The following is a 26,569-nucleotide window of genomic DNA, read 5'->3' as shown; positions in this document are numbered from 1 at the left end:
CTAGCTCAGCACTGGGAATAAAATAAATTGGTTCTGCCAAACAGCAGTTACCTTGCCAGCTAGATCAGTCAACTAAAGAGTAGACAGTTTCTGCTCTGCTTGCTTTTACAACTCAGAGAAAAAGAACAACAGAGACAGCAGCTGCCTCTGTTCATCTGTCCCGTGCTGGTCCTATACGCCAGCCTTTCAGAAGCTTTTCCTTCACACAGCCTGTCCGCACACTCCATGCGGACCTGAATTCTGCCTGCTGAAACCGGAAAACGGTCTACCCGACCACTCTGAGGAGTCCGCATGGTGTTAAAGCATACCGGTGCGGCGTTTTGTATCACAGTGAAAGTTGCGCCACTGCTGAATACAGTACTGTAATACTGTGCTGAATATATGTATATTCACAAGTCATTCTGAGATTCAAAAATGTAGTCATTTAGCAGTCATTCTTATCCAGAGCAACATATAATAAGCATTCTCTAGTATTCTTTGTCTCTTAGTCACACGGTCTTTGAATGTTCTCTCCAGACTAAGTGATTCATTATTTCATAGCTAGTCATCATGGCCTAATGAACCAAATCAAAAGGATTGAGATGAATGAGCTGTCAAAGAACCAATTGGATTAACAAATGAAGACAGAATTTAAATATATTCATTCTCATTTATTCAACAAAATATGACCTCCCCTTTAAAACCGGATAACTCTGCCATCACCACAGAACATGTTTCTCCTGTATTTAGTTTTGTATCCCTCCCTTACCCAGGTCACTCACCCAAATATTTAACAAAAAAATATCACTATTAATCTGCTATACAAACAACAATTAAGAAGCCATTCATTCAGAGAAGGAGAGGAAAAAATAAAGTTGTTTTTTTTGCAAATGTATTTTACCGTGTGGAAACATATCTTGTTCATAATAGATAAAAATCAGGTTTTGGGTCAATTCCACTTCAATTTCAGTCAATTCAGGGAGTGCACTGAAATTCCAATTCTCTTCAATGCTTTTCAATTAAGAAAATTTAGAATTAGGTTCACTTTCTGAATTGATTGGAATTTAAATGGAATTGATGCCAAATCTGGATAAAATGAACTGTATTACTGAAACAAAATAACAAAAGTAAGAACAATTAAAAATAATTTATTGGATAGTAAACCTGAAAGCCAAAGCGCTCAGTTAAAAAATAAATAAAATGTATCTTTTCAAATCAGATAAGAAGCAAATGCATGGAACAGAAACCAATCTCAAAACCATAACCGAGCTAAACGCACTCAAGGTCAAGCAAACATGCATCCGCCCCCCCCATTTCCCCCCAGTTCCTCCAGCCTCCCCACAGTGCTGAAGGCTGCCATCACTGTCCCCTCGCCACTGCAATCACTATTCCCAGCTTGACGTCAGGAGATCCATGAGGTGTTACACAGCATCCTACCAACAGCTATCAGCCAGCTATCAACCAGCTCAGTTTGTGGTGCTGTTACAACCTAGCATGGTACCATGTCCACTCGTCCAGTCCAATCCGCTTGTTCATGAGAGCAGTATCCTAGCAGTGTACATACATGCAAGCATCCAGCACCTTCTCGGACTCCTCCATAGGATCCTGGTTTGGTATGGAATTGCAGTGATTCCCCCATATAGCTGGAACATCCTGCCCACAGAGGCCCCTGAAACACCTTCATCCAGGGCTACCATAACCATCCTATTAAAACTAATCGGATCCACAGAGTTCCCAGCAGTTTTAGGCAGGGGGCAGCAGAGCTAGGCGGGAAGGAGTGGGGGGAGGCGCCTTGGCTTAGTAATGCTAGGAGAAACACTGTAATAGACTGTGTGGATGGATGGAGATGAGCGATCACTGGTAGCCCAAGGCAGACGCTGAGCCCAGTCTCTGGCTATAAAGGGCGTAGTGGGGGTAGTAAGGAGAACCAGCCTGGAGGGAGTGCAGGGGGATGGAGGTAGGTCCAGGGGGCAGGTGGACCTTACCATAGGGGTGGTACCGGGCCAGACCCAGGGTATGAGGAGCCCTAAGGGAGAAGGAGTTCTGCAGGGAGGCCTGGCTCTGATGGGGGAGGTGGAGTTGGCAGGAGGCAACAGAGGAGGAGGAGACAGAGGGGTAGGCAGAGAGGAGCTTACTGTCCATCCCTCCGGGTAAGGAGGTGTGCGTGCGCAAGTGGGCCAGCAGCTCGTCTGAGGTGGAGAAGCGTTTATCACAGGGCCCCGCAGCCGACACCCAGTTACAGGCATGAGGCATGGGGTCATTGGAGAGCATGAAACCGTAGGTGTAGAGGGGGTGAGACAGGGTGGGGGTGATGCTGGAAGACATAGTGCTGGGGTGGAGGGAGTGGAGGGGGTGGGAGGTATAGACCAAGCCTGGGTAGCCTGTTTTGATGGTGGAGGAGGGGTCGTGGATGCAGGGGTTGCTGCTCCCCAGGTGGGGCACGTTGGGGTAGCTGAGGCAGTAAGGGTCCCTGCAAAAGCCCTGCATGAAGGAGGGGGGAGAGGCTCCAGTGGAGTGCTTCACCCCCACACCCCCACCTCCCAGACCAGACTTGTTAGGGTCCAAACCTGGGACAAACTGGGAGGGATATCCAGCGTAGGAACCCACTACAGAGCCATGGTAGCCCATTCCAGAGGATGACATGGGGAAGACAGAGTGGCCAGTCTTGTAAGGGGAGATGGGAGCGATATGTCCAGGGCCCAGGCCAGGCTGTGGTGGTTGGGAGTCCGCCTTGGGCCCCTCGTGGCTGGGGCTTCCCTCGGAGCTGCCTGTGCTGGAGTTCGTGCTGGCTCTGGCGTGGCTGGAGTTAGCCAGTTGGGGACTGTCCAAATGAACCTTATTCACATCCGACTCCTTTTTAAGATGGCCGCCGCTGCTACTGTTCCTGTGTGGACTGGCCTGTTCCTGTTTGTGTTCTCCATTCAGAGTCTGAGAGCGGGAATTCCGTTGTCCATGTGGCGACTGGCTCTGTCTGTGTGTCTGGGACGATGGCTGCTGCGTGTGCTGAGGGGGCGTGCCACTACCCACCCTGGAGTTGGGAGATATGGCATGTGGTGGAAAGGATGGACAAGAGCCTGATGAGTTACTGTTAGCACATCCATTCCCATTGCTAGGTACCCTGAACCCAGCTTTATCGGAGCTGTTATTAGAGCTACTAACCCCATCCCGCCGACTGTCTCCCCCTACTTTGTTATAGGGCTTGAAGCTGGACTTGTCGTCCTTTATGGGCCGGTGGTCCCCAAGTTTGTGACTGGAGGAGGAGGAAGAGGAGCGTCCATTATGGTCCTTATCACCATGGCCATTGGAGGAAATGGAGCCTAGCTTGGAGGAGGGAGGAGGGTCAGGCTTGCCGATCTGGGAGCAGGTCTGAGCCAGCAGGGCCAGGGGACTCTTCTTGGCATCCAGCTGGAGAAATAAACCCAGACTTAAAGTTAAGTTGAACCAATTTTCACAACGTTGAATGTAATGGGTATGTGGAAAGGAAAAACGTATACACACTCCACTTAGACAGGTGCAGAAAGAAAGACATACAGACAGAAACACAGACAGAACTGTAGGCCTATGTCTATTGTCAGTGAATAATTGTTTGGCCAGTAACACAGACCCCTTGGTCCCTCTATGAATTACAACCTTAACGTTCATATAATAGCCTACTAATAAATACTGTTGTTAACAGTCATTGTTACGAATTGTTGGCAGTAGGCCAAACGTTGTCGTGCTGTAGGCTAGGGCTAGTTTTATCGAATGGATGTATTGCCTACAAAGTTTAAGCAATACAATGGTGGGAACGGTAACTCGGACTATGAGTGGTCTATGAGTAAAGACCGTCAGGGAACTACTTTTAAAAAAGTCCCTGACTGTGCGCATCAAGAAAATAAATAGCCCTACTACGGACATATATTGCGCATTATTGGCTAAAAGCTGAACTTGCTTTGCGCAAAAACGCACCAAAGTGTTTAGAGAATAAAGGTGTATTGAATTGGCTATATGTCCAACAACAACACACATCTGTGTGACAATTACCATTGCAATAGAAACATAATTACAATACCTCAATGTTCACTGGTGCAGATTGTAAGGGCTGCAGGTAGTCCGGGTGGTGGAGCAAGTGGCCGGTGTGCGCCGTCAACATCTTGAGTATCCGGATAGGGAGGCGCTTTGCCTGGCGAATAGGATCCAAAGGAGTCGGTGAACAAACTAACGCGCCCGTTGGCGAGCTCCAGTTATCACGATCGTCACAGGGCTCCGAGGTCTGGCAGCGTATCTCGTGCGTAATAGTTCCAGCAGGGGAATCTTTCATCGGAGATGGAAACGAAAATATGTTTGAGAAGGGCAGTGTTTTGTTACAGTCCCGAGAAAATAAATGCTATAATTATCCCTGCGCAGTGTACAGCGTAGTTTATAATCCGGGAGAGAAAGTATGTTGCCTATTCACCATCCAATTTCATCAAACAGAAGTTAACGGTCGGCTCTTCTTTACTCATGGTACCGATTCCAGAATTGTTCTTCCAGGCGTTCTAATTCACAAAAGCCACATCAATCGAAATGTGAGCGAAATACATGCATACAATTGAGTTATAAAATAAGTATAGCCAAAATTAGAAAAGGTGTAGATATTTCCAAAACACGGCAGCGATACATATAATTTCGGACTCTCACCGCTCCAGTGTATAGCTTGGCTCTCTCCCTCTCTGTCGCCGTCTGTTCAGCAGTTACACATCAACTGGACCGTACCTCGAGTGTATGAGATCACAAGGGGACCTTCAAAGTAAGCGAGCCGCGGTCCAGTGGATGGCTGCATCGGTAATGAGAATGGTTGGTGCGTTTCTTCTGAAGGCGGAGCAATATTGTCCCCCTCGGCCAATGAAGACAGACTGTCTGTGCACTGTATTTCACAGCGTTAGATACATCTTCTGATAATCTTTCAAATGTCTTCCTGTCAGAACGGAATGTAATTTCCTTTGATGCAAAAATTCTAACAGGCGCCCTATATGGCATTTATGTTGATTTATGTATGACTGATTGTATCAGTGTGCCATCTACATGACCAACAGGGGGCACTATTGATGACATTGTATCGCAGTTCATCAGCAGCATCACCGATACCGATAGCACATTTATATTCATTAGTCTCTTGTGACTATTGTGGTCACTGCAGGGGTGAAATAAAGTTTATTTTGGCAGAAATTGAATAACGTTGTCTAACCCCAGGTGTGACATTCAACATCCATTTTACTCTCTGTCTCCTTATTTGAACTTTAAAACCAGTTAACTGTAACTAAATGTCATCTTAAGTGTCATCTACACAATCCCCAAAAGGCATTTGTTTAATCATGCGAGGCCATAAACAATAACTAGTAGTGCTGCATACTCAAAGAAAGGTTAGAATCTCACCTTTCTGGTACAAAATAGTTACAAGTTGCTGAGATGTAGTCACGTTTGAGGACACAAGCTCAAGTACACAATACAAATATAATACAAATATGACATTTTCTATTCAACAAAACTGTATAAAAAAGACTTGAAATGACATATGCTTTCTAAATATAGCATAATCATATTATAAACCGACTAACTATAAGATTTCACTTTACTTAAAACTGTGAAATAAATATTTGTATGTTTAGTGTTAGTGAACACTTGCATATTTTGTAAAGGTCTCTATTGATAAAAACGTCTGCCCCCATCGCCGTGAATGTCTCACAGTGTTCTTGCTTGACTTCCAGAATTCGCTAGGAACTCGCATTAATAAAAATATTGTCCATCTATGACAAACCGAAAGTGTTTTTTTGTTTCATACCTATGATTTTTGTAACTTGTATTAATGGCTAGTAATGGATCTCTGAATGTGCTACCATGATGAAACCACTCTCTCCTGCTGGCTACAATGTACCGAATACAGGCATGTGTCTTTTGTCGGTGGCTGTGAAGTAGGGGTCAACCAGGAATTGGTAGGAGGGACAGCCAGCTTCAAGTGGTTTCAGATTTCAAATCTATGTCACACAGACTCAGAAAAAAAATACTAGCGTCCGTGGGAACCAGGGCCCTCATTTATCAATGTTGCGTACGAACAGAAATGTCCCTTAACCATGCGTGCGATCATTTCTAAGCAAAGTGTGGGATTTATCCATTTGTACTTACACTTGCGAATGTGTGTACGCACAGCGCCGTGTGGTGGAAAGGTCAAACTGCTAATGAAATACCATCCACCAAATGGAGAAAGGATTGACGTACTGGACCAAATCATGAACCATGAAGAAAAAATAGTTTACTCATGTATTTCTTTTATAGACACTTAAGCTACTAATAGTTTTCTCAGGGTGCTATCGCATTCATAAACATGTAACCATTTAAGCCTAATTGAATAATAAAGTCAATTAGAAAGAGAGTGGAATGCAAAGGTTGGAGGCAATTTAGTTAAACCTGTTAAATAATATAAAAGGCAACACTGATGCATTGTGACTTGTCCAAAATGGCAAATCTTGCATTGCTGGAGGATCTGGCGTAAGCTGCATTACTCAGGGAGCGTGTTTTCAATGAGCGTGCGGATATCTTTGCTGAACGACGCTTGGCTTATTGGTAGATTTCATTTTCCAAGGCATATTTTATTGTATCTCTGCAACCAACTCTCTCCAGTATTAGAAAGGGAGACGAGACGCAACAATGCCATCCCAGTGCAAACCCAAGTCCTCTCCACCCTGGGATTTATGGCCACTGGAACATTCCAACGGGAGATTGTGGATTGTCTGACATTTCACAACCAACCATGAGCTGAATATTGCCTGCCGTCCTTCATGGCATTATTTCATTGATCCCACATTTCATACAGTTTCCGTACACTGCTGTGCAACAGGCCAGAGTGAAAAGGGATTTCCATACTATAGCTGGATTTCCCTATGTCATTGGAGCAGTTGACTGCACCCACATCGCAATAAAAGCACCGTCATTGAACAAATTGAACTTCGTCAACAGAAAAGGTTTCCATTCGGTCCATGTGCAGGTCCTCTGTGATTCACATTTGGCTTTGTTGAATGTAGTGGCCAAACGGCCTGGTGGGACACATTATTCACTCATTGTGCAGAACAGTTCAGTCAGCCTTAACCTCCAGGAAGGAGCTGTTGAGGATGGATGGCTTATTGGTAAGTGACTTGTTTTATTTGCAAGGTTTTATTTGCCATGTTTGACCTCTTCTGGGAAACAATATCTGAATGTTGTGTTCATAACTGCAGGAGACCGGGGCGACCCATGAACAACATGGCTGATGACTCCCCTCACAAACCAACAAGAGGCCAGGTACAACCAAGCCTACACACAAGAACATTGGCGTTTGTTGAAAGGGAGTTGGCTGTGCTTGTCTGGGACAGGAGGCACACTGCAATACCAGCCTAGCAAGGTTTACCTCTGAAATGACATTCCTTCAAATGCCATTACGTGAATTTAATACAATGTGCAGGTTTGCTACATTGTCAAGGCTTGCAGCTCCACAACATTGCAATCAAAAATGTCATTCCACTGAATAATCCACCCGGACGTGATGAGCCTACACCTGACAGGGAGTTTCCCACCACCCATAGCCCTGGCACCGAGGACAAGAGTCAATATCATACCACGCGTTTAGGTATCTGTTCTTTCAAATATTGTAGTGAAATCGACAAGGTAAACAAATTGACATGGCACCAGAATGTGTTGTCTCACATGTTTGACACAATCAACAAGTTCTTTCAATGATTTGATTTCTCTCTCTCAGGCCGTTGCATACATCCCCCAGCTGCTGTTTGAGTCCAAGAATTTATGTGTTGATCTCTTGTTGTTTCAGGACCGTGTCAGTCAAAATATGCGGCGCAGCTGAAGCGTTCGCCAAAAAAGGACACACTTCTTGTAGGCCTGGGGATGAGGGGTCAGGCAAATCACCCACATATCACCCACACCCACATTATTTTTTTATATTCATTTTGTTACACACATATAGATATAGATATAGACACACACACACACACACACACACACACACACACACACACATACGTACATACACACACACACACACAAATATATATATACACACATATATATAAATGTAAACTCAGCAAAAAAAGAAACATCCTCGCACTGTCAACTGCGTTGCTTTTCAGCAGCAAACGTAACAGGTGTAAATATTTGTATGAACATAACAAGCGTCAACAACTGAGACATAAACTGAACAAGTTCCACAAACATGTGACTAACAGAAATGGAATAATGTGTCCCTGAACAAAGCGGGTGAGGGGGGTCAAAACCAAAAGTAACAGTCAGTATCTGGTGTGGCCACCAGTTTTAAGTACTGCAGTACATCTTCTCCTCATGGACTGTACCAGATTTTCCAGTTCTTGCTGTGATATGTTACCCCGCTCTTTCACCAAGGCACCTGCAAGTTCCTGGACATTTCTGGGAGGAATGGCCCTAGCCCTCACCCTCCAATCCAACAAGTCTCAGACGTGCTCAATGGGATTGAGGTCCAGGCTTCTTCGCTGGCCATGGCAGAACACTGACATTCCTGTCTTGCAGGAAATCCCCCACAGAAAGAGCAATATGGCTGGTGGCATTGTCATGCTGGAGGGTCATGTCAGGATGAGCCTGCAGGAAGGGTACCACATGAGGGAGGGGGAAGTCTCCCTGTAACACACAGCATTGAGATTGCCTGCAATGACAACAAGCTCAGTCCGATGATGCTGTGACACACCGCCCCAGACCAGACCCTCCACCTCCAAATTGATCCCGCTCCAGAGCTTCGGGAAACGCGAATCCGAACATCACCCCTGGTGAGACCGGTGATGTCTGGTGAGGACCTGCCTTACGACAGGCCTACAAGCCCTCAGTCCAGCTTCTCTCAGCCTATTACGGACAGTCTGAGCACTGATGGAGGGATCGTGTATTCTTGGTGTAACTCAGGTTTCTCAAGGGTCTCTCTATACTTTGCTCCATTCATCTTTCCCTTGATCCTGACTAGTCTCCCAGTCCCTGCCACTGAAAAACATCCCCACAGCATGATGCTGCCACCACCATGCTTCACCGTAAGGATGATGCCAGGTTTCCTCCAGATGTGACACTTGGCATTCAGGTCGAAGAGTTCAATCTTGGTTTCATCAGACCAGAGAATCTTGTTTCTCATGGCCTGAGTCCTTTAGGTGCCTTTTGGTAAACTCCAAGCGGGCTATCATGTGTCTTTTACTCAGGAGTGGCTTCTGTCTGCCCACTCTACCATGGTGGAGGGCTGCACAGATGGTTGTCCTTCTGGAAGGTTCTCCCATCTCCACAAAGGAACTCTAGAGCTTTGTCAGAGTGACCATTGGTTTTTGGTCACCTCCCTGACCAAGGCCCTTCTCCCCTGATATGTCAGTTTGGCCGGGCCAGCTCTGGGAAGATTATTGGTGGTTCAACGAACTTCTTCCAATGAATGATGGAGGCTACTGTATTCTTGGGGACGTTCAATGCTGCAGAAATGTTTTGGTACCCTTCCCCAGATCTGTGCCTCGACACAATCCTGTCTCGGCGCTCTACAGACAATTCCTTCAGCCTCATGGCTTGGTTTTTGCTCTGACATGCACTGTCAACTGTGGGACCTTATATAGACAGTTGTGTGCCTTTTCAAATCATGTCCAGTCAATTGCATTTACCACAGGTGGACACCAATCAAGTTGTAGGAACATGTCAAGAATGATCCATGGAAACAGGATGCACCTGAGCTCAATTTCGAGTCTCATAGCAAAAGGTCTGAATACTTACTGTAAGTAAATAAGGTATTTAATTTTTTATAAATGTGCAAATATTTCTAAAAACATGTTTTCATTTTGTCATGATGGGGTATTGTTTGTAGATTGGTGAGGAAAATCATTTATTTAATATATTTTAGAAAAAGGCTGTAACGTGACAAAATGTGGAAAAAGTCAAGGGGTCTGAACACATTCTGAATGCATTGTAAATGTACATGACTGTATTGTACAAGTGCTGGTCATCTATGGTTGTACCTGTAGACTTTCCATCACCATGAAGAAAACAATGACCATTACAGTAACTGAGTACATCGAGACATCAAGTGGTTTTTGATGATGTGATGGGATTATGTGGCTCAGTTGGTAGAGCATGGTGCTTGCGATGCTAGGGTAGTGGATTTGATTCCCATGGCCGACCATTACAAAACTGTATGCACTCACTACTGTAAGTTGCTCTGGATAAAATCATCTACTAAAATGGAAAACTAATGAACAGTCCATTTCAGTTTTCACATAGAAATAAATTGCATTTGCAAAGTATTTCAAGAAGCTGGAATTCATATATCAAGCAAGTGTTTTTATATTCCAAAAGTATTATCAGATGAACTGTTTTGTACAGATAATTAGTAGACTCAAGTTACAAATGCTGGTAAACACTACAATACATTTTGCCTTTACTAGTCCTGTACTACTAGAGGACCGATATAGACGTCTTAAGTGCAGGCCAAAAAATAATTCTGCACCCCACCTCTGTAACAAAATCGCAGCACCCCCACCCCAAACTACTTCCCACGGCTATGCCTGGTTGGACTTCATTTACTGTACTCATTTACTGTACTCATGCTCTCTCCTCCCTGTAAAAGTCTCCCAGACGTTGATCCCCAGGTGAGTCTGCTGGGCTATGGAAGTCCAAAGCACCACATGATAAAGAAACCTCCATCCTGTTGTCCGCTTATATGCAGACAGTTCCCCGAGGAAGGACGCAACTATCAAGGCTAGTTGTACCTTTTTTAAAGGCCACATTTTGGGGATGACGAAATGTGATATCGTTTTGTATAAACTCATTTTAATTTTGATTGATTACAAAACACACACTTTTTCATATGCACGTTAGTCACACTGACTTAAACTCAAAGACAATACTTGGAGCTTATGATTAAAAAAGGTCTAAAGTAAATACAAGTCTCATGTCCAGGGCGAAATATATTTTTGTTCATGTATCAGACATCACACAGGTGTGCCAACTAAAAAATATATCCCAGACCAGATGGAAGAACGGGACAAGTAGAGTTCATAAGTTCATAAGCATTGTTTAATACCTCTAGGGCAAGGGTAGGCAACCCTGGTCCCGGAGGGCCGCAGGCACTTCATGTTTTTGATTTAACCGACCTGGAAGACCAGGTGTGTTGAATTTAGGCAATCGCTGAACTGATCAATTATCTCAGTTGGTCCTGGCTGTGTTCAGCACATAAAAAACCTAATAGAACTGCCCTTTCAATGACTCATTGCTTCAAGCCACACGCCGGCACACACCCACCGAACAGAGCAAACGTATCAGTCTGTTCAAGAACGTACAAGAATGTTTTGAGAAACCATGGCACCGCACCCCCGGTGCCTAGTATAAACTAAATCCTGCAGTACCTGCGGCACTTCAGGTACAGGATTGCCTACCCCTGCTCTAGGGTCCTGCGGTGAAAGACTGCTGTGCAGGGTATTGGGCAACAGCTTTCTTCCAGGGCCCATATTCACAAAGCGTGATCTAGGATAAACCTCCCGCTTGTCAGCCAAATTATATGAAAACAACATTTGCCCCCAGTCAACTGTAAGTGCTGTTATTGTGATGTGGAAATGTCTAGGGAGCAACAACGGCTCAGCCGCGAAGTGGTAGGCCACACAAGCTCGAAGAACGGGACCACCGAGTGCTGAAGCACACAGCGAGTAGAAAAAACGCCTGTCCTCGGTTGCAACACTCACTACCGAGTTCCAAACTGCCTCTGGAAGCAACGTCAGCACAATAACTGTTCGTCGGGAGCTTCATGAAATGGGTCTACGTGGCCGAGCAGCCGGACACGAGTCATAATATCACCATGCGCAACGCCAAGTGTCGGGTGGAGTGGCATAAAGCTCACCGCCATTGGACTCTGGAGCAGTGGAAATGCTCAAACAGTCAATGCATACCTCCATACGGAAAAGCAGGTCTCTAGGTGGGTAAGGGCTTTGTGATGGAATGTGTGGGCATCGCTTCCTTTTAGGTGGTTGTAGAATTAAACAGCTCTTTTCTGGATGTTGATAACTAGCGGGTGTAGTCCTAATTCTGAACTACATGCATTGTTTGGGGTATATTTTTGCAGAATTCTACATGGAGTCTCAATTGGGTGTTTGTCCCATTTTGTGAATTCTTGGTTGGTAAGTGGACCCCAGAGCTCAATTATAGAGGGCAATGGGTTCTATAACTGATTTGAAGTGTTTTCTGCCAGATCCTAATGGGGATGTAGTTTTATGTTCCTTTTGATTCCTATTGCCTTCTCTCTCAGATCGTTCACAGCCTTGTGGAAGTTACCTGTGGTGTTAATGTTTAGGCCAAGGTAAGTATAATTGTTTTGCTCTCTCTCTCTCTCTTTGCATGGACATAGAACATGTCACATTGGAGTCCATTGCTTTTTATTATTTAATGTCATTTTCACAACCAGTCAGGGAGAGCAGTGATAAAGAGTTTGAACAGCACCTCCGTATTCACACCTCCATATATCTGGAATGTTAATAACTTGATTGCATTACCGCCAGGCTGCTGACTGACTCTGCAATGAGCTAATTTTGTTAACCTAATTATACAATGAATTGGTTAAAGTACTTAAAAATTACGCCTGACAAGAGCTATTAGCTGCGGCCCGGAATAGTCTCAGTCGGAGGGGCTTTGATGCTCCCAATCCTCTGGCTGCCGTCTCAATCCAGGGAGAAATGGGTCTTAATCCATCAGAATCATAACCTATGGGCAAAAGGCTGCATGGAGATGTGTCCCTCTACTACAGAGTATCCTCGTTATAAGAAATCTGTGCCTAATGGCAAAACATAGAATTAAGCAATAAGGCCCGAGGAGGTGTGGTATATGGCCAATATACCATGGCTAAGGGCTGTTCTTAGGCACAACGCCTGAACACAGCCATTAGCCGTGGTATATTGGCCATATATCACAAACTCCAGAGGTGCCTTATTGCTATTATAAACTGGTTACAAATGTAATTAGAGCAGTAAAAATAAATGTGTTGTCATACCATGGTATATGGTCTGATATACCACGGCTGTCAGCCAATCGGCATTCAGGACTCGAACCACCCAGTTTATAACAGTGAATATAGTAGTAATACAATTAAGAATTATATTGTGCATAATATAGTATTTATATTGGTATAGTCTACTGTATGTATATACTAACCCGCAGCTTGTTTTAATGTGTTAGTCATCAAACCATCCTCATACGGCAGCCAGTAGTCAGTGTTTTTTTGAAGGTGATATCTAGTGTTGGAACTAACCAGCCCTTTGACATCCCTTTGCCCTCAGATAGACACCCAGAGCAACATAACCCCCAGTTACTACTGCTCTACACACCTTTTCTAAACTTTTACTGTCCATACTGTCTATAAGTACCTTCATATACAGTACATATATATTTATACTTCGGAATCTGACATTGCTCGTTCTGATGTTCATTTTTGGGATTTGTGTGTATTGTTCTGTATTAGTTAATTTATTGTGCTAGAGTGTTTTTATCTAAACCAAAGTAGATCATTTTAGGATTGTTCTATACATCAGTTGGGGAGTCTATAAGCTCTAATATGTCCTGAACCTAGAATGCATCCCTGAAGTGTTTTCTTCCCAGGAGTAATGCAAGGCATTCCTGCTGGGATAGGAGGTAACAACAGGGCCTGGCCTGTTAAAAGTGTTGTAAAAATACTGTTAAAATATGCTTCAAATTATTAAAGGACAAAAAAGCGATTGTAATTGTGTTGAATTGTGTTTGGGAAATTAAGATTTAAAAAGGTAGTGGTACTATTTCATTCAGCTAAGTTATGTGTAGGCGGTTTAATTTACCCTGTCCCCCGGATCAACTTACTTGTGCCAAGAGATCACTTTTGGACAAACTGTGTTTTCAAAACTTTAACCTCTACGGAATCGGTGTCCCTGAACCAAGACGGTTGTTGCTAACATGCGCTAATGTGACTAGAATGACGTTGTAAGTAGCAGCCAACTTTCCAGGACATAGACATATCTTATATGGGCAGAAAGCTTAAATTCCTGTTAATCTAACTGCACTGTCCAAATTACAGTAGCTATTACAGTGAATAAATACCATGCTATTGTTTGAGGAGAGTGGACAACAATAAAACACTTATATCATGGCAACTGGGTTGATACATTCACCTCTGACGGTAAATAATGTTCTTACATTCAGTAATCTTGGGTTCTACAGTTTCATCCCCTGCTGTCTCTGGCCCCACACCCAGGTTACCCAGGTGTCTTTTCTGTAGGGAAGCTAATTATCCATCACGTATGACATTCTTGGGAGTGTGTAGACTTACATTTTTTATTACCATAACATTTTTGTATGTTCTCTATAGTTATGTACTTGAAAATGTATCAATTGACCAATTCGGCTCATTTGGAAAAACTCCTGGCAGACCTGACACATAATATAGTGTAGTAATGGAATGCTTCACTGAATCAGTCTGAAAAGTTGCACACACACTGCTGCCATCTGGTGGCCAAAATCTAAATTGCGCCTAAACTCCTATCTAATTTATCTCTTGCATTTCAAAGTGAAAAAAAAACATTTTACCACACCTAATGTGTTATTCTCTTACATTAATTTCACATTTCCGCAAACTTCAAAGTGTTTCCTTTCAAATGGTATCACGAAAATGCATATCCTTGCTTCAGGTCCAGGGCTACAGGTAGTTAGATTTGGGTATGTAATTTTAGGCAAAAATTGAAAAAAGGTTACAATCCTTAAGAGGTTGTTTACATGAAATGTGATTATTTCCAGAGATACAAAACATCCTGAAATATATGTAGCTATCATTGTTAGAAAGAATAGCATATTTCCCTTGATGGAATGATGCTCAATGTACAAAAGGGCTCAACTTACCCCACTCTTCCCTAATGTAGAATACAATTAGATTATTCAGGTGTGTTAGCTAGGGCTTGAGAAAACGTGTGAACCCTAACCCTAGCTTCATGTCCACATCCCAGTTCAACCATAATCGTAGCCTCAACCCTATCCCTAACAATAGTTTAACCCTAACCTTAGCTGTATGTGCATATCCAGGTTCAACCCTAACCCGAAGATGTCACAGATTCAAACGTAAGAGGGAGTGGGGTAAGTTGAGCCTCTTCTCTAGTCTGCAGTGACATAGTATTCTAGTCTGCGGTGACATGGGACTCCAGTTACGCAGTTAGATTAAACTGTCTGGGGTCTAATTAATCTCTCCCTGATGAATACATGAATGTGAAGAAGCCACATATATTACACAAGCCTTCCACCCACCCCAGGAATATGATTACCGCTTGTGTGTATTGTTCCGTATTAGTGCACTGTTGGAGCTAGAAACATAAGCATTTCGCTGCACCGGCAACAATATCTGTAAAATATGTGTACGCGACCAATACAACTTCATTTATACAGCCTTCATTGTCATGGTGGTGATAAGAGGCAGAGTGCTGGAGAAACATGACATCAGGGAACAAGGTCAAAGTTCAACACCACTGGAGAGAATGCAGCTGCATGGAGGAATCTGCACTCTGTACTTGTGTCATGATGAGACACAGGCATGGTGGAGGCAACGATACCGTACCTCACTTAGTTGGATGTGTGAGTTTATCAAAGTCAGTCAGCCAACTAATTGGTCTTGCTTTGTACCCCTCAGTGTTTCCTCCCTTGACCATCAACATGAAAAGGAAAATAAGAACGGTATGGGGGAGGGGAGGGGAGAGGACGAATGACAGGGGGAGGACAAAAGAAAAGGCAGACAAGAGAGGGAGAGAGAAAGGAACAATGGCCTGGACTTTCCACCAGTCACCTTGAAGTTGGTCAGTAACAGCTGTGACACATTTCCTGTTGTTGATGGTGTGAAGGTAGGCTTCCTACTGGGCACAGATGTCATTTCAATGTTTGGTTTTGATTTGCATTTGGTTCAGTTGTCAACCAACATTAATTCAATTTGAAATCAACAAAACATTTCACCATGTCATTGGATTAAGGTTAAAAGTTGGGTAAAAAACACTAAATTCCTTTAAGTCAATGACTTTATGCAAATCCAATCATTTTCCCACATTGATTCAACGTCTACATATTGCATTTTGGGACCGTAGTAGAGAGAATTACGAGTTTTAAGTTCCTCGGCATCCACATCATCTGTGTAGAGACGCACAACAGCGTCTCTACTTGCTATGGCGGCTGACGCCCCGGGTCCTCTTCAGATACTACCACTGCACCATCGAGAGCATCCTGACCGGTTCCATCACGGCCTGGTACGGGAATTTCTTCGTCCATGACCGCAAGGCCCTCCAATGGGTAGTGAAGACGGCCCAGTACATCACTGGGACCGTGCTTCCACCCATCCAGAAAATCTAATCGAAACAGTGCCTGAGGAGGGCACGCAGCATCATCAAGGACCCCCCACACACCAGCCACAAGCTGTTCTCTCCCTTATCTTTGGGCAGATGGTATCGGAGCATGAGGTCTGATACCAACAATCTCAAAGACAGTATCTATCGGACTGCTGAACACTTGAATTGGACTGACCACCTGCTCTGATTCTCTGCACCTTAGCACAAATCATAACTGCTGCTATCAGACTTTTATTATACTGCTCAATTTATACACTTCCTCTCCTCCCCTCTTCCCCAATACACGTGTAAATATTGTACCTTTCTGTATTATACTTTTGCTAAAATGTTTATTCTACTGAGCCATTTACTTTATGTTCGTATTTTTCTTTTTTTTTTAACTCAAAGTAAGCATTTTTGTTGGACGATGTATACCATGCCTATCCCTTACGTACAACTAATAAAACTTGAAACTGAAACATGATCATAGCAACGCCGCTCAGCAAAACGACGGCAGCCATCTTGAAAGACCTGGAGTATCTAAACATGGCCCAATGATTGATAGATCTGATCCCTGTACTGTGGCATACACCATAGAATGTTGTATACTGGGTGGAGGGTCTACCTAGTGACTAAACACACACACAGACACACACAGACAGACACACACACATTCATTTTCGAATCCAACGCTGGTATTTATTGACCTTGAGGTGGTGGATAATTTATAATGATCTTCTATAACCAATGGAGTCTTTCATTTTAAAATGGTCATAAATCTCTCTAGTTCTCTCCCACTCTGTCTGCCATACAAGCATTCCTCTGAAAGTGCATTAAGATCAAGGCCAGTTATAATATATTTTTATGTCCCTATGCTACCCACCACACACACACCCTGGACATGATTGACAGCGTGTGTGTTTGCTGATAAATGAACCACATGCAAGCATGAACGTACATACACACTCTCTCTCTCACACCATCCGTAGATGTTATAATGTGTGTTCGTTTCCATAGTTAAACAATGCTAATCTGTGTGAGGCTGCAGTGTCAGTCAGCTGTAGTGAACAGAGCACTTATCTCTCAGCAGCGGGATGCTCAGAGCCTGTTTGTTTTATCGTCTAGTCCCTCCACCTGCCTGGCTGCCTGTCACCAGCTAATCTCGACCATCACTTACTCACATATTTAAACTCACAAGAGCTTATCCACTTCCTCAAACACACACGCAAACAAGCACGCACGCACGCACACACATTCCCCCTTGGCATGCCACACAACAAAAGCTGCCATTGTAGTCAGACAGCAGGCAGGGAGAGTAGAGAAGCAGTTATCTGCTAGCTGTGGGTCTGTGGGTGGGGAGATAGATTCAAGGAGATCAGGCTTCCAGAGGATGAGGTCTGGATCAGATGAGAGGGAACATAATTTTGGGACATCTCATTTGACATCAAAGATGTTTTTACACCCCCTTGATTTCGCTTCCTTTAGGGAGATTTTTTGTTGTTGCAGAACACCCGAAACCTGACTAGTGTTTGATCAGTGAGTGTGTTTGTTGTGTTCATTGTCAAACACTACAACACTAGAAGAAAAACGCAGTCCTAATTTGTGTGATTCTCAGCTTTATAATGAGTTAGTGGCTGAAACAAGAGGCGATCGTTCTCATTCTGAACCGCCATCATTAATCTTGAGTCTGTCTATAAAATCGAATAAAAAGGCAGGGTGTAACAGTGCAACCGACCGGACCCAGATCTATGGTACCTATTGACCCAGTCAGCCAGTTCAATAAGTCACTTTGATAGGGAAGTCTGTGGGCTGCTTACGCTGAGTGTAGGGGGGGCATTTCTTTGCTTTTTGAATGCTACCCAGTTGAGTGACTTTATTTACTTAACCCTTCATCAAACCCTCACTCACAGCCTGCATGTCAAAGAAGACTAATATATGGCAGCCATCTTGAGAGCCGAGGGCCATACACGACTGATGGTTAGGCATAATGCAGGCTGTGTGCTGGGTGCATACCAGCATAATCGCTGGCCAGCAACATCCATTCCTAACCCCAAACACCCCATTACAGAGGGAAAGCTGTATTACAGTCTCAGAATGCACATACACACACACACACACACACACACATACACACACGCGCACACACACACACATACACACATACACACACGATAACACACGCACGCACGCGCACACACACACACACACACACACACACAAACAGACAAATACACACACACACATACACACACGCACATACACACACACACACACACACACACACAAACAGACGCAAAAGCACACACACGCACACAAATGATTCTGTCCCACATCTGTCAGCGCTCAACACACACCCTGAACCTGTCTTCTCTCCAGACACGGCAGCAGCCCCGACACCGTCTGTCTAAACACTTGACTCGTGGTTAAACAAAGACCAGCGTAACGTTGGGCTAATTTCGAAAGACTGCCGAAAGGTGCTAACTGCGTATTCTGTCCTGTTTGTTTGCTTTCCTTTTACGTGACGAGGTACTATCTCAATGCAGGAATCCAGGATAACACTGTTTGTCCACTCGAGGGAGTTGATCAGTTTTGACTGGATTTTCTCACTCTGTTATTAGATTGAAATCCCTGAGAATTGCAAAAAAAGCTCATGTGACTAGCAGCTTGATTTTCATTGCTGCTTTCCCTATGTGTGTGTTTGTGTTTTCCTGAGCCTGCCTGTGTTTGTATGAGAGACCGCATAATAAATTAAGAAGGAAGGATGACATTTGCCTTATTGGCCCTGTCAGTCATGGTCTGGGGCGGGGGCCGTGTCAGAGTTGTCAGAGTGCTCGTCAGGCTTTGATGTCACGAGGGCCGAGGCACAGATCGTGGTGTAAGTAAATCATTGCCTATCAGCCATGTCACATCAAACAAATACTTATCACCCTGTTTCAGTGACATCCGTCATCTTACGGCTGACAGCCAGGATCGAGATGATCTCTTTATGTAATCCCTATAACTGGAATTACACTAAACAAAAATTCAAACACAACATGCAACACTTTCAAAGATTTGGTATGCACATTAATATAAAGAAATCAGTCAATTAAAATACATTCATTAGGCCCTAATTTCAGATGACTGGGAATACAGATACCTTTTTTTTAAGTATGGGTGTGGATCAGAAAACCAGTCATTATCTGGTGTGACCACCATTTGCCTCATGCAGCGTGACATTTCTCCTTTGCATAGAGTTGATCAGGCTGTTGATTTTAGCCTGTGGAATGTTGTTCCACTCCTCTTCAATGGTTGTGCATCATGTCTGGTCAATATGCAGGCCATGGAAGAACTGGTACATTTTCAGCTTGTTTACAGATCCTTGTGACATGGCCATGCATTATCATGTTGCAACATGAGGTGATGGCGGTGGATGAATGGCACACCAATGGGTCATTCATCCCATTGACACGGTATCTCTGTACATTCAAATTTCCATCGATAAAATGCAATTGTGTTCGTTGTCCATAGCTTATACCTGTCCATACAATAACCTCACCGCCACCATGGGGCACTCTGTTTACAACGTTGACATCAGCAAACTATTCGCCCACATGACGCCATACACATGGTCTGCGGTTGTGAGGCCGGTTGGACGTATTGTCAAATTCTGTAAAACAATGTTGGAGGTGGCTTATGGTAGAAAAATTGACATTACATTCTCTGGCAACAGCTCTGGTGGACATTCCTGCAGTCAGCATGCCAATTGCATGCTCCCTCAAAACATGAGATATCTGTGGTGTTTTGTGACACAACTGCACATTTTAGAGTGTCCTTTTATTATCCCCAGCACAAGGTGCAACTGTGTAATGATCATGCTGTTTAATCAGCTTCTCGATATGCCACACTTGTCATGTGGATGGATTGCATTGGCAAAGGAGAAATGCTCAATAAACAGGGATGTAAACTAATTTGTACACATTTTAGAGAAAAAGGTTTTGGTGCGTATGGAAAATTTCTGGGATATTTTATTTCAGCTCATGAAACATGGGACCAACACTTTACATGTTGTGTTTTATGTTTTTGTTCAGTGGACAGATTAGCCTATTGAGCGTAGAGCTGAAAGGTGTCACACTGTTCCTGCCCCTGACTCCAATAATCAACGAAGCTAGATATTTACTGTAGGAGAGAGTGGTTTAAGTTGAGCCTCCCTTGTTTCTTGGAAACAATACACAATTTTCACCAAGTCAAACTAATTTATTGTGCTATAGGTTTTATGACGCTTTTATCTAAACCAAAGTAGATCATTTTAGGATTGTTCTATACATCAGTTGGGGAGTCTATGTTTACTTCTTTCTTCTTCACTTCTTCTGAAATGTTTTCTTCCCAGGCGTAATGCAAGGCATTCCTGCTGGGATAGGAGGTAAATACAGGGCCTGGCCTATGTTAAAAGTGTTGTAAAAAGTACTAAGTGTTTGTTAGTTGTTCAAATATGCTTCAAATTATTAAAGGACAAAAAAGCGATTGTAATTGGCCCGGGTATCCTGGAAGGATTTTGACCTCATCCCGTCAGTAGAGGATGCCTGGTTATTCTTTAAAAGTGCTGCCTCACCATCTTCCATTCAGAACACGTTGAACCAGGAACAGATATAGCCCTTGGTTCACTCCAAACCTGACTGCCCTTGACCAGCACAAAAACATCCTGTGGTGTACTGCATTAGCATGGAATAGCCCCAGTGATATGCAACTTTTCAGGGAAGTTAGGAACCAATATACACAGGCAGTTAGGAACGCAAAGGCTAGCTTTTCAAACAGAAATTTGCTTCCTGCAGCACTAATTCCAAAAAGTTCTGGGACACTGTAAAGTCCATGGCGAATAAGAGCACCTCCTCCCAGCTGCCCACTGCACTGAGGCTAGGAAACACTGTCACCACTGATAAATCCATGATAATTGAGAATTTCAATAAGCATTTTTCTACGGCTGGCCATGCATTCCACCTGGCTACCCCTACCCCAGTCAACAGCCCTGCACCCCCCCACAGCAACATTCCCAAGCCTCCCCCATTTCTCACCCAAATCCAGATAGCTGATGTTCTGAAAGAGCTGCAAAATCTGGACCTCTACAAATCAGCCGGGCTAGACAATCTGGACCCTTTGTTTCTAAAATGATCTGCCGAAATAGTTGCATCCCCTATTACTAGCCTGTTCAACCTTTCTTTCGTATCGTCTGAGATTCCCAAAGATTGGAAAGCTGCCGCTGTCATCCCCCTCTTCAAAGGGGTAGACACTCTAGACCCAAACTGCTACATACCTATATCTATCCTACCATGCCTTTCTAAGGTCTTGTGAAATGCCAAGTTAACAAACAGATCACCGACCATTTCCAATCCCACCGCTCGAGACCCCTTCTCCGCTATGCAATCTGGTTTCCGAGCTGATCATGGGTGCACTTCAGCCATGCTCACGGTCCTAAACGATATCATAACCTCCATCGATAAAAGACAATACTGTGCAGCTGTATTCATCGACCTGGCCAATGCTTTCGACTCTGTCAATCACCACATTCTTATCCGCAGACTCAGCAGCCTTGGTTTCTCGGCATACACATCAAATGACTGCCTCACCTGGTTCACCAACTACTTCTCAGACAGGGTTCAGTGTGTCACCGCCATCAGAGGGCCTGTTGTCTGCCATAAAGACCTCTGGCAGTCTCTATGGAGGTGCCACAGGGTTCAATTCTCAGGCCGACTCTCTTCTCTGTATACATCAATGATGTTGCTCTTGCTGCTCAGGCCGACTCTCTTCTCTGTATACATCAATGATGTTGCTCTTGCTGCTGGTGATTCTCTGATCCAACTCTACGCAGACGACACCATTCTGTATACTTCTGGCCCTTCTTTGGACACTGTGTTAACAAACCTCCAAACGAGCTTCAATGCCATACAACTCTCCTTCCGCGACCTGCAACTGCTCTTAAATGCAAGTAAAACTAAATGCATGTTCTTCAACTGATCGCTGCCTGCACCTGCTTGCCCATCCAGCATCACCACTCTGGACAGTTCTGACTTAGAATATGTGGACAACTACAAATACCTAGGAGTCTGGCTAAACTGTAACTCTCCTTCCAGACTCACATTAATAATTTCAGATCCAAAATTAAATCTAGAATCGGCTTCCTATGTCGCAACAAAGCTTCCTTTACTCATGCTGCAAAACATACCATCGTAAAACTGACTATCCTACCGATCCTCGACTTCGGCGATGTAATCTACAAAATTGCTTCCAACACTCTACTCAGCAAACTGGATGCAGTTTATCACAGTGCCATCCGTTTTGCCACTAAAGCACCTTATACCACCCACCACTGCGACCTGTATGCTCCAGTCGGCTGGCCCTCGCTACATATTCGTCGCCAGACCCACTGGGAGTCCGCCTTGGGAACCTGGAGAGGCTTGGGCGAGTAGCTGCGGGGGGGGGGCGGAGCTGTTGGCCGAGGTTGGAGTAGCCAGGCGGAAGGCATGGCCAGCCGTTGAGAAATGCTTGTTGAAGTTTTCGATAATCATGGATTTATCGGTGGTGACCGTGTTACCTAGCCTCAGTGCAGTGGGCAGCTGGGAGGAGGTGCTCTTGTTCTCCATGGCCTTTACAGTGTCCCAGAACTCTTTGGAGTTGGAGCTACAGGATGCAAATTTCTGCCTGAAGAAGCTGGCCTTAGCTTTCCTGACTGACTGCGTGTATTGGTTCCTGACTTCCCTGAACAGTTGCATATCGCGGGGACTATTCGATGCTATTGCAGTCCGCCACAGGATGTTTTTGTGCTGGTCGAGGGCAGTCAGGTCTGGATTGAACCAAGGGCTATATCTGTTCTTAGTTCTGCATTTTTTGAACGGAGCATGCTTATCTAAAATGGTGAGGAAGTTACTTTTAAAGAATGACCAGGCATCCTCAACTGACGGGATGAGGTCAATGTCCTTCCAGGATACCCGGGCCAGGTCGATTAGAAAGGCCTGCTCACAGAAGTGTTTTAGGGAGCGTTTGACAGTGATGAGGGGTGGTCGTTTGACAGCGGCTCCGTAGCAGATACAGGCAATGAGGCAGTGATCGCTGAGATCCTGGTTGAAGACAGCGGAGGTGTATTTGGAGGGCCAGTTGGTCAGGATGACGTCTATGAGGGTGCCCTTGTTTACAGATTTAGGGTTGTACCTGGTGGGTTCCTTGATGATTTGTGTGAGATTGAGGGCATCTAGCTTAGATTGTAGGACTGCCGGGGTGTTAAGCATATCCCAGTTTAGGTCACCTAACAGAACAAACTCTGAAGCTAGATGGAGGGCGATCAATTCACAAATGGTGTCCAGGGCACAGCTGGGAGCTGAGGGGGGTCGGTAGCAGGCGGCAACAGTGAGAGAATTATTTCTGGAGAGAGTAATTTTCTAAATTAGTAGTTCGAACTGTTTGGGTATGGACCTGGAAAGTATGACATTACTTTGCAGGCTATCTCTGCAGTAGACTGCAACTCCTCCCCCTTTGGCAGTTCTATCTTGATGGAGAATGTTATAGTTGGGTATGGAAATCTCAGAATTTTTGGTGGCCTTCCTGAGCCAGGATTCAGACATGGCAAGGACATCAGGGTTAGCAGAGTGTGCTAAAGCAGTGAGTAAAACAAACTTAGGGAGGAGGCTTCTGATGTTGACATGCATGAAACCAAGGCTTTTTCGATCACAGAAGTCAACAAATGAGGGTGCCTGGGGACATGCAGGGCCTGGGTTTACCTCTACATCACCCGCGGAACAGAGGAGGAGTAGTATGAGGGTGCGGCTAAAGGCTATCAAAACTGGTTGGCTAGAGCGTTGGGGACAGAGAATAAAAGGAGCAGATTTCTGGGCATGGTAGAATATATTCAGGGCATAATGCGCAGACAGGGGTATGGTGGGGTGCGGGTACAGCGGAGGTAAACCCAGGCACTGGGTGATGATGAGAGAGGTTGTATCTCTGGTCATGCTGGTTGTAATTGGTGAGGTCACCGCATGTGTGGGAGGTGGGACAAAGGAGGTATCAGGGGTATGAAGAGTGGAACTAGGGGCTCCTTTGTAAACTAAAACAATGATAACTAACCTGATCAACAGTATACAAGGCATATTGACATTTGAGAGAGACATACAGCGAGGCATACAGTAATCACAGGTGTTGAATTGGGAGAGCTAGCTAAAACAGTAGCTAAAACAGTAGGTGAGACAACAGCTAATCAGCTAGCACAACAACAGCAGGTAAAATGGCGTTGACTAGGCAGGGAGGGTCGGATTAACTACACACAGAGCCTGAGTGCGGCTGGGGCCGACAGATAAAACATAAACAAGCAGAATGGAGTACCGTGATTAATGGACAGTCCAGCATGCATCAGCTATGTAGCCAAGTGATCAGTGACCAGGGGGCAGCGGTGGATGGGGCAGGGAAGCTAGACTGGCGAGTATTATCCAGGTTTTAAAAAACTGGCTGGCTGTGCAGAAGGTAAAAGCCGCTAGCAGTGGCTAACAATGACTAAATAGCTTGTAGCTAGTTAGCTGGTTAGCTTCTGGAGGTTCTTGAATGTGTTCTAAAAATTACAAATAATAGCGATTCCGTATCACATTGGGTGAGGCAGGTTACCGGAAGGTATAATCGAATTAAAAATCTAAAAGAGATTGAAAGTAAATATGGGTCCAGTGAGTGGTTGGGACGCGGCGGTTCAGACGGTTAGCAGGCCTGTGCTAACAAGCTAACAGTTAGTAGGCCGGGGCTAAACAAGGTAGCAGTTAGCGGACCGGGGCTAAACAAGCTAGCAGTTAGCAGGCCGAATTAGCAAGCAAGGAGATAGCAAGGGCTAGAAAGTTAGCCTTTGGGGGACGTCGCGATGGGGTGAGTCTGTTTATGCCTCTTCATGCGGTGACATCGATAGACCGGTCGTGGGTCCAGATATTGTAGCCCAGGAGTATGCTTCGGTGGTAGCACAGGAGCTCTGGCCGGGCTAGCTTCAAGCTAAGTGGATGGAAACGCTAGCCAGGAGTAATCATCCGGGGTTGCGGTTAGCTAGTTAGCTAGTTGTGAAGATCCAATTGAAAATGTTCCGTTTGCGGTGGGAATCCGGGGATAAAAAATAATAGGTCCGTTATGCTCTGGTTAGAGTCGCGTTGTTCGAACTGGCGAGAGCTTTGCGAGCTAAAGGTTAGCTGAAGACCGCTAGCAATGGTTTGCTGACTGATAGCTGGTAGTTAGCTGGCTAACTTCAGTTGAGGGGTTCCGGATCCGAAGTAAATATAAATACTTTAGAAAAAAAAGCAGATCCGCGCTACATTGGGTGAGGCGGGTTGCAGGAGAGTATTTAGAAGTTGAGGTTTAGCTAAATGTTTTAAAAGATATGCCAGGAAAAATATGTTAAAAAAACGATATATACAAGGGACACGACACGACAAGATGTCTGACTGCTACGCCATCTTGGATTACGCAGTTAGATTAAACTGTCTGGGGTGTAATTAATCTCTCCCTGATGAATACATGAATGTGAAGAAGCCACATATATTACACAAGCCTTCCACCCACCCCAGGAATATGATTACCACTGCCCTAGAAAGCAGGGGAGAAACCGTTTATCACCTGAACAAGCATAACCATGTCATGTTGAAGATTACTCACCGTCCTGCATACCAAGCTGACACCTTATGAAATATATCTTCCCCCTGCGCTGACCTCACTTTCTGCTGAACTAGCACAGTTTCTCTCTCTCTGCGCGTGTGTGTCTCTCTCTCTCTCTCTCTCTTGTCCTGTCTCATTGTCTCTTTGTCTGTCTCTCGTTCTCTCTTTCTCTCTTTTTATCTGAACATTGAAGTCACCACTTTTTTTTCCTTTAACAAGTGAAGAGTCCAACGTGAATGATTTTACTGCTCTCCAGGGAACAGGCACAGAAGGCGGCTGCATTCTGAGAATTCGTAGGCGATCGAATAAACCACGACTTCCTTCCATTCTGCGAGCAAACACGCAATCTTTGGAAAATGAAATCGATGACCTAAGATTAAACCACCAACAGGACATTCAAAACTGTAACATCTTCACGGAGTCGTGGCTGTAGGACGACATTATCAATGTACAGCTGGCTGGTTATAATCTGTACCGGCAGAACAGTGGCGTCTGGTAAGACAAGGGGCAGCGGACTACGTATTTTTGTAAATAACAGCTGTTGCATGACATCTAAGGAAGTCTCAAGTTTTGCTCGCCTGAGGTAGAGTATC

General features: G+C 44.5%; 1 protein-coding gene across 2 annotated transcripts; it reads right to left on the bottom strand.

The window, feature by feature from the left end:
- Positions 1-635: 635 nt before the first annotated feature.
- LOC112230823 (zinc finger protein 703) lies at positions 636-4,826 on the bottom strand. 2 transcript variants are annotated; one of them, XM_024397155.2, is made up of 3 exons: positions 4,639-4,826; positions 4,031-4,496; positions 636-3,384 (listed from the first exon to the last, which is right to left on the bottom strand). In XM_024397155.2, the coding sequence occupies exons 2-3, from the start codon at positions 4,277-4,279 to the stop codon at positions 1,834-1,836; spliced, it is 1,800 nt and encodes a 599-aa protein (XP_024252923.1). In that variant the 5' UTR covers positions 4,280-4,496; positions 4,639-4,826; the 3' UTR covers positions 636-1,833. The 2 variants fall into 2 exon arrangements, with proteins under 2 accessions (XP_024252923.1, XP_024252924.1); XM_024397156.2 differs by having other exon boundaries at positions 4,031-4,272.
- Positions 4,827-26,569: the final 21,743 nt, after the last annotated feature.

Source organism: Oncorhynchus tshawytscha, linkage group LG33 (genome assembly GCF_018296145.1).
Source record: "Oncorhynchus tshawytscha isolate Ot180627B linkage group LG33, Otsh_v2.0, whole genome shotgun sequence".
Lineage (NCBI taxonomy): Eukaryota > Metazoa > Chordata > Actinopteri > Salmoniformes > Salmonidae > Oncorhynchus > Oncorhynchus tshawytscha.
This window is presented reverse-complemented; position numbering and strand designations above follow the sequence as displayed.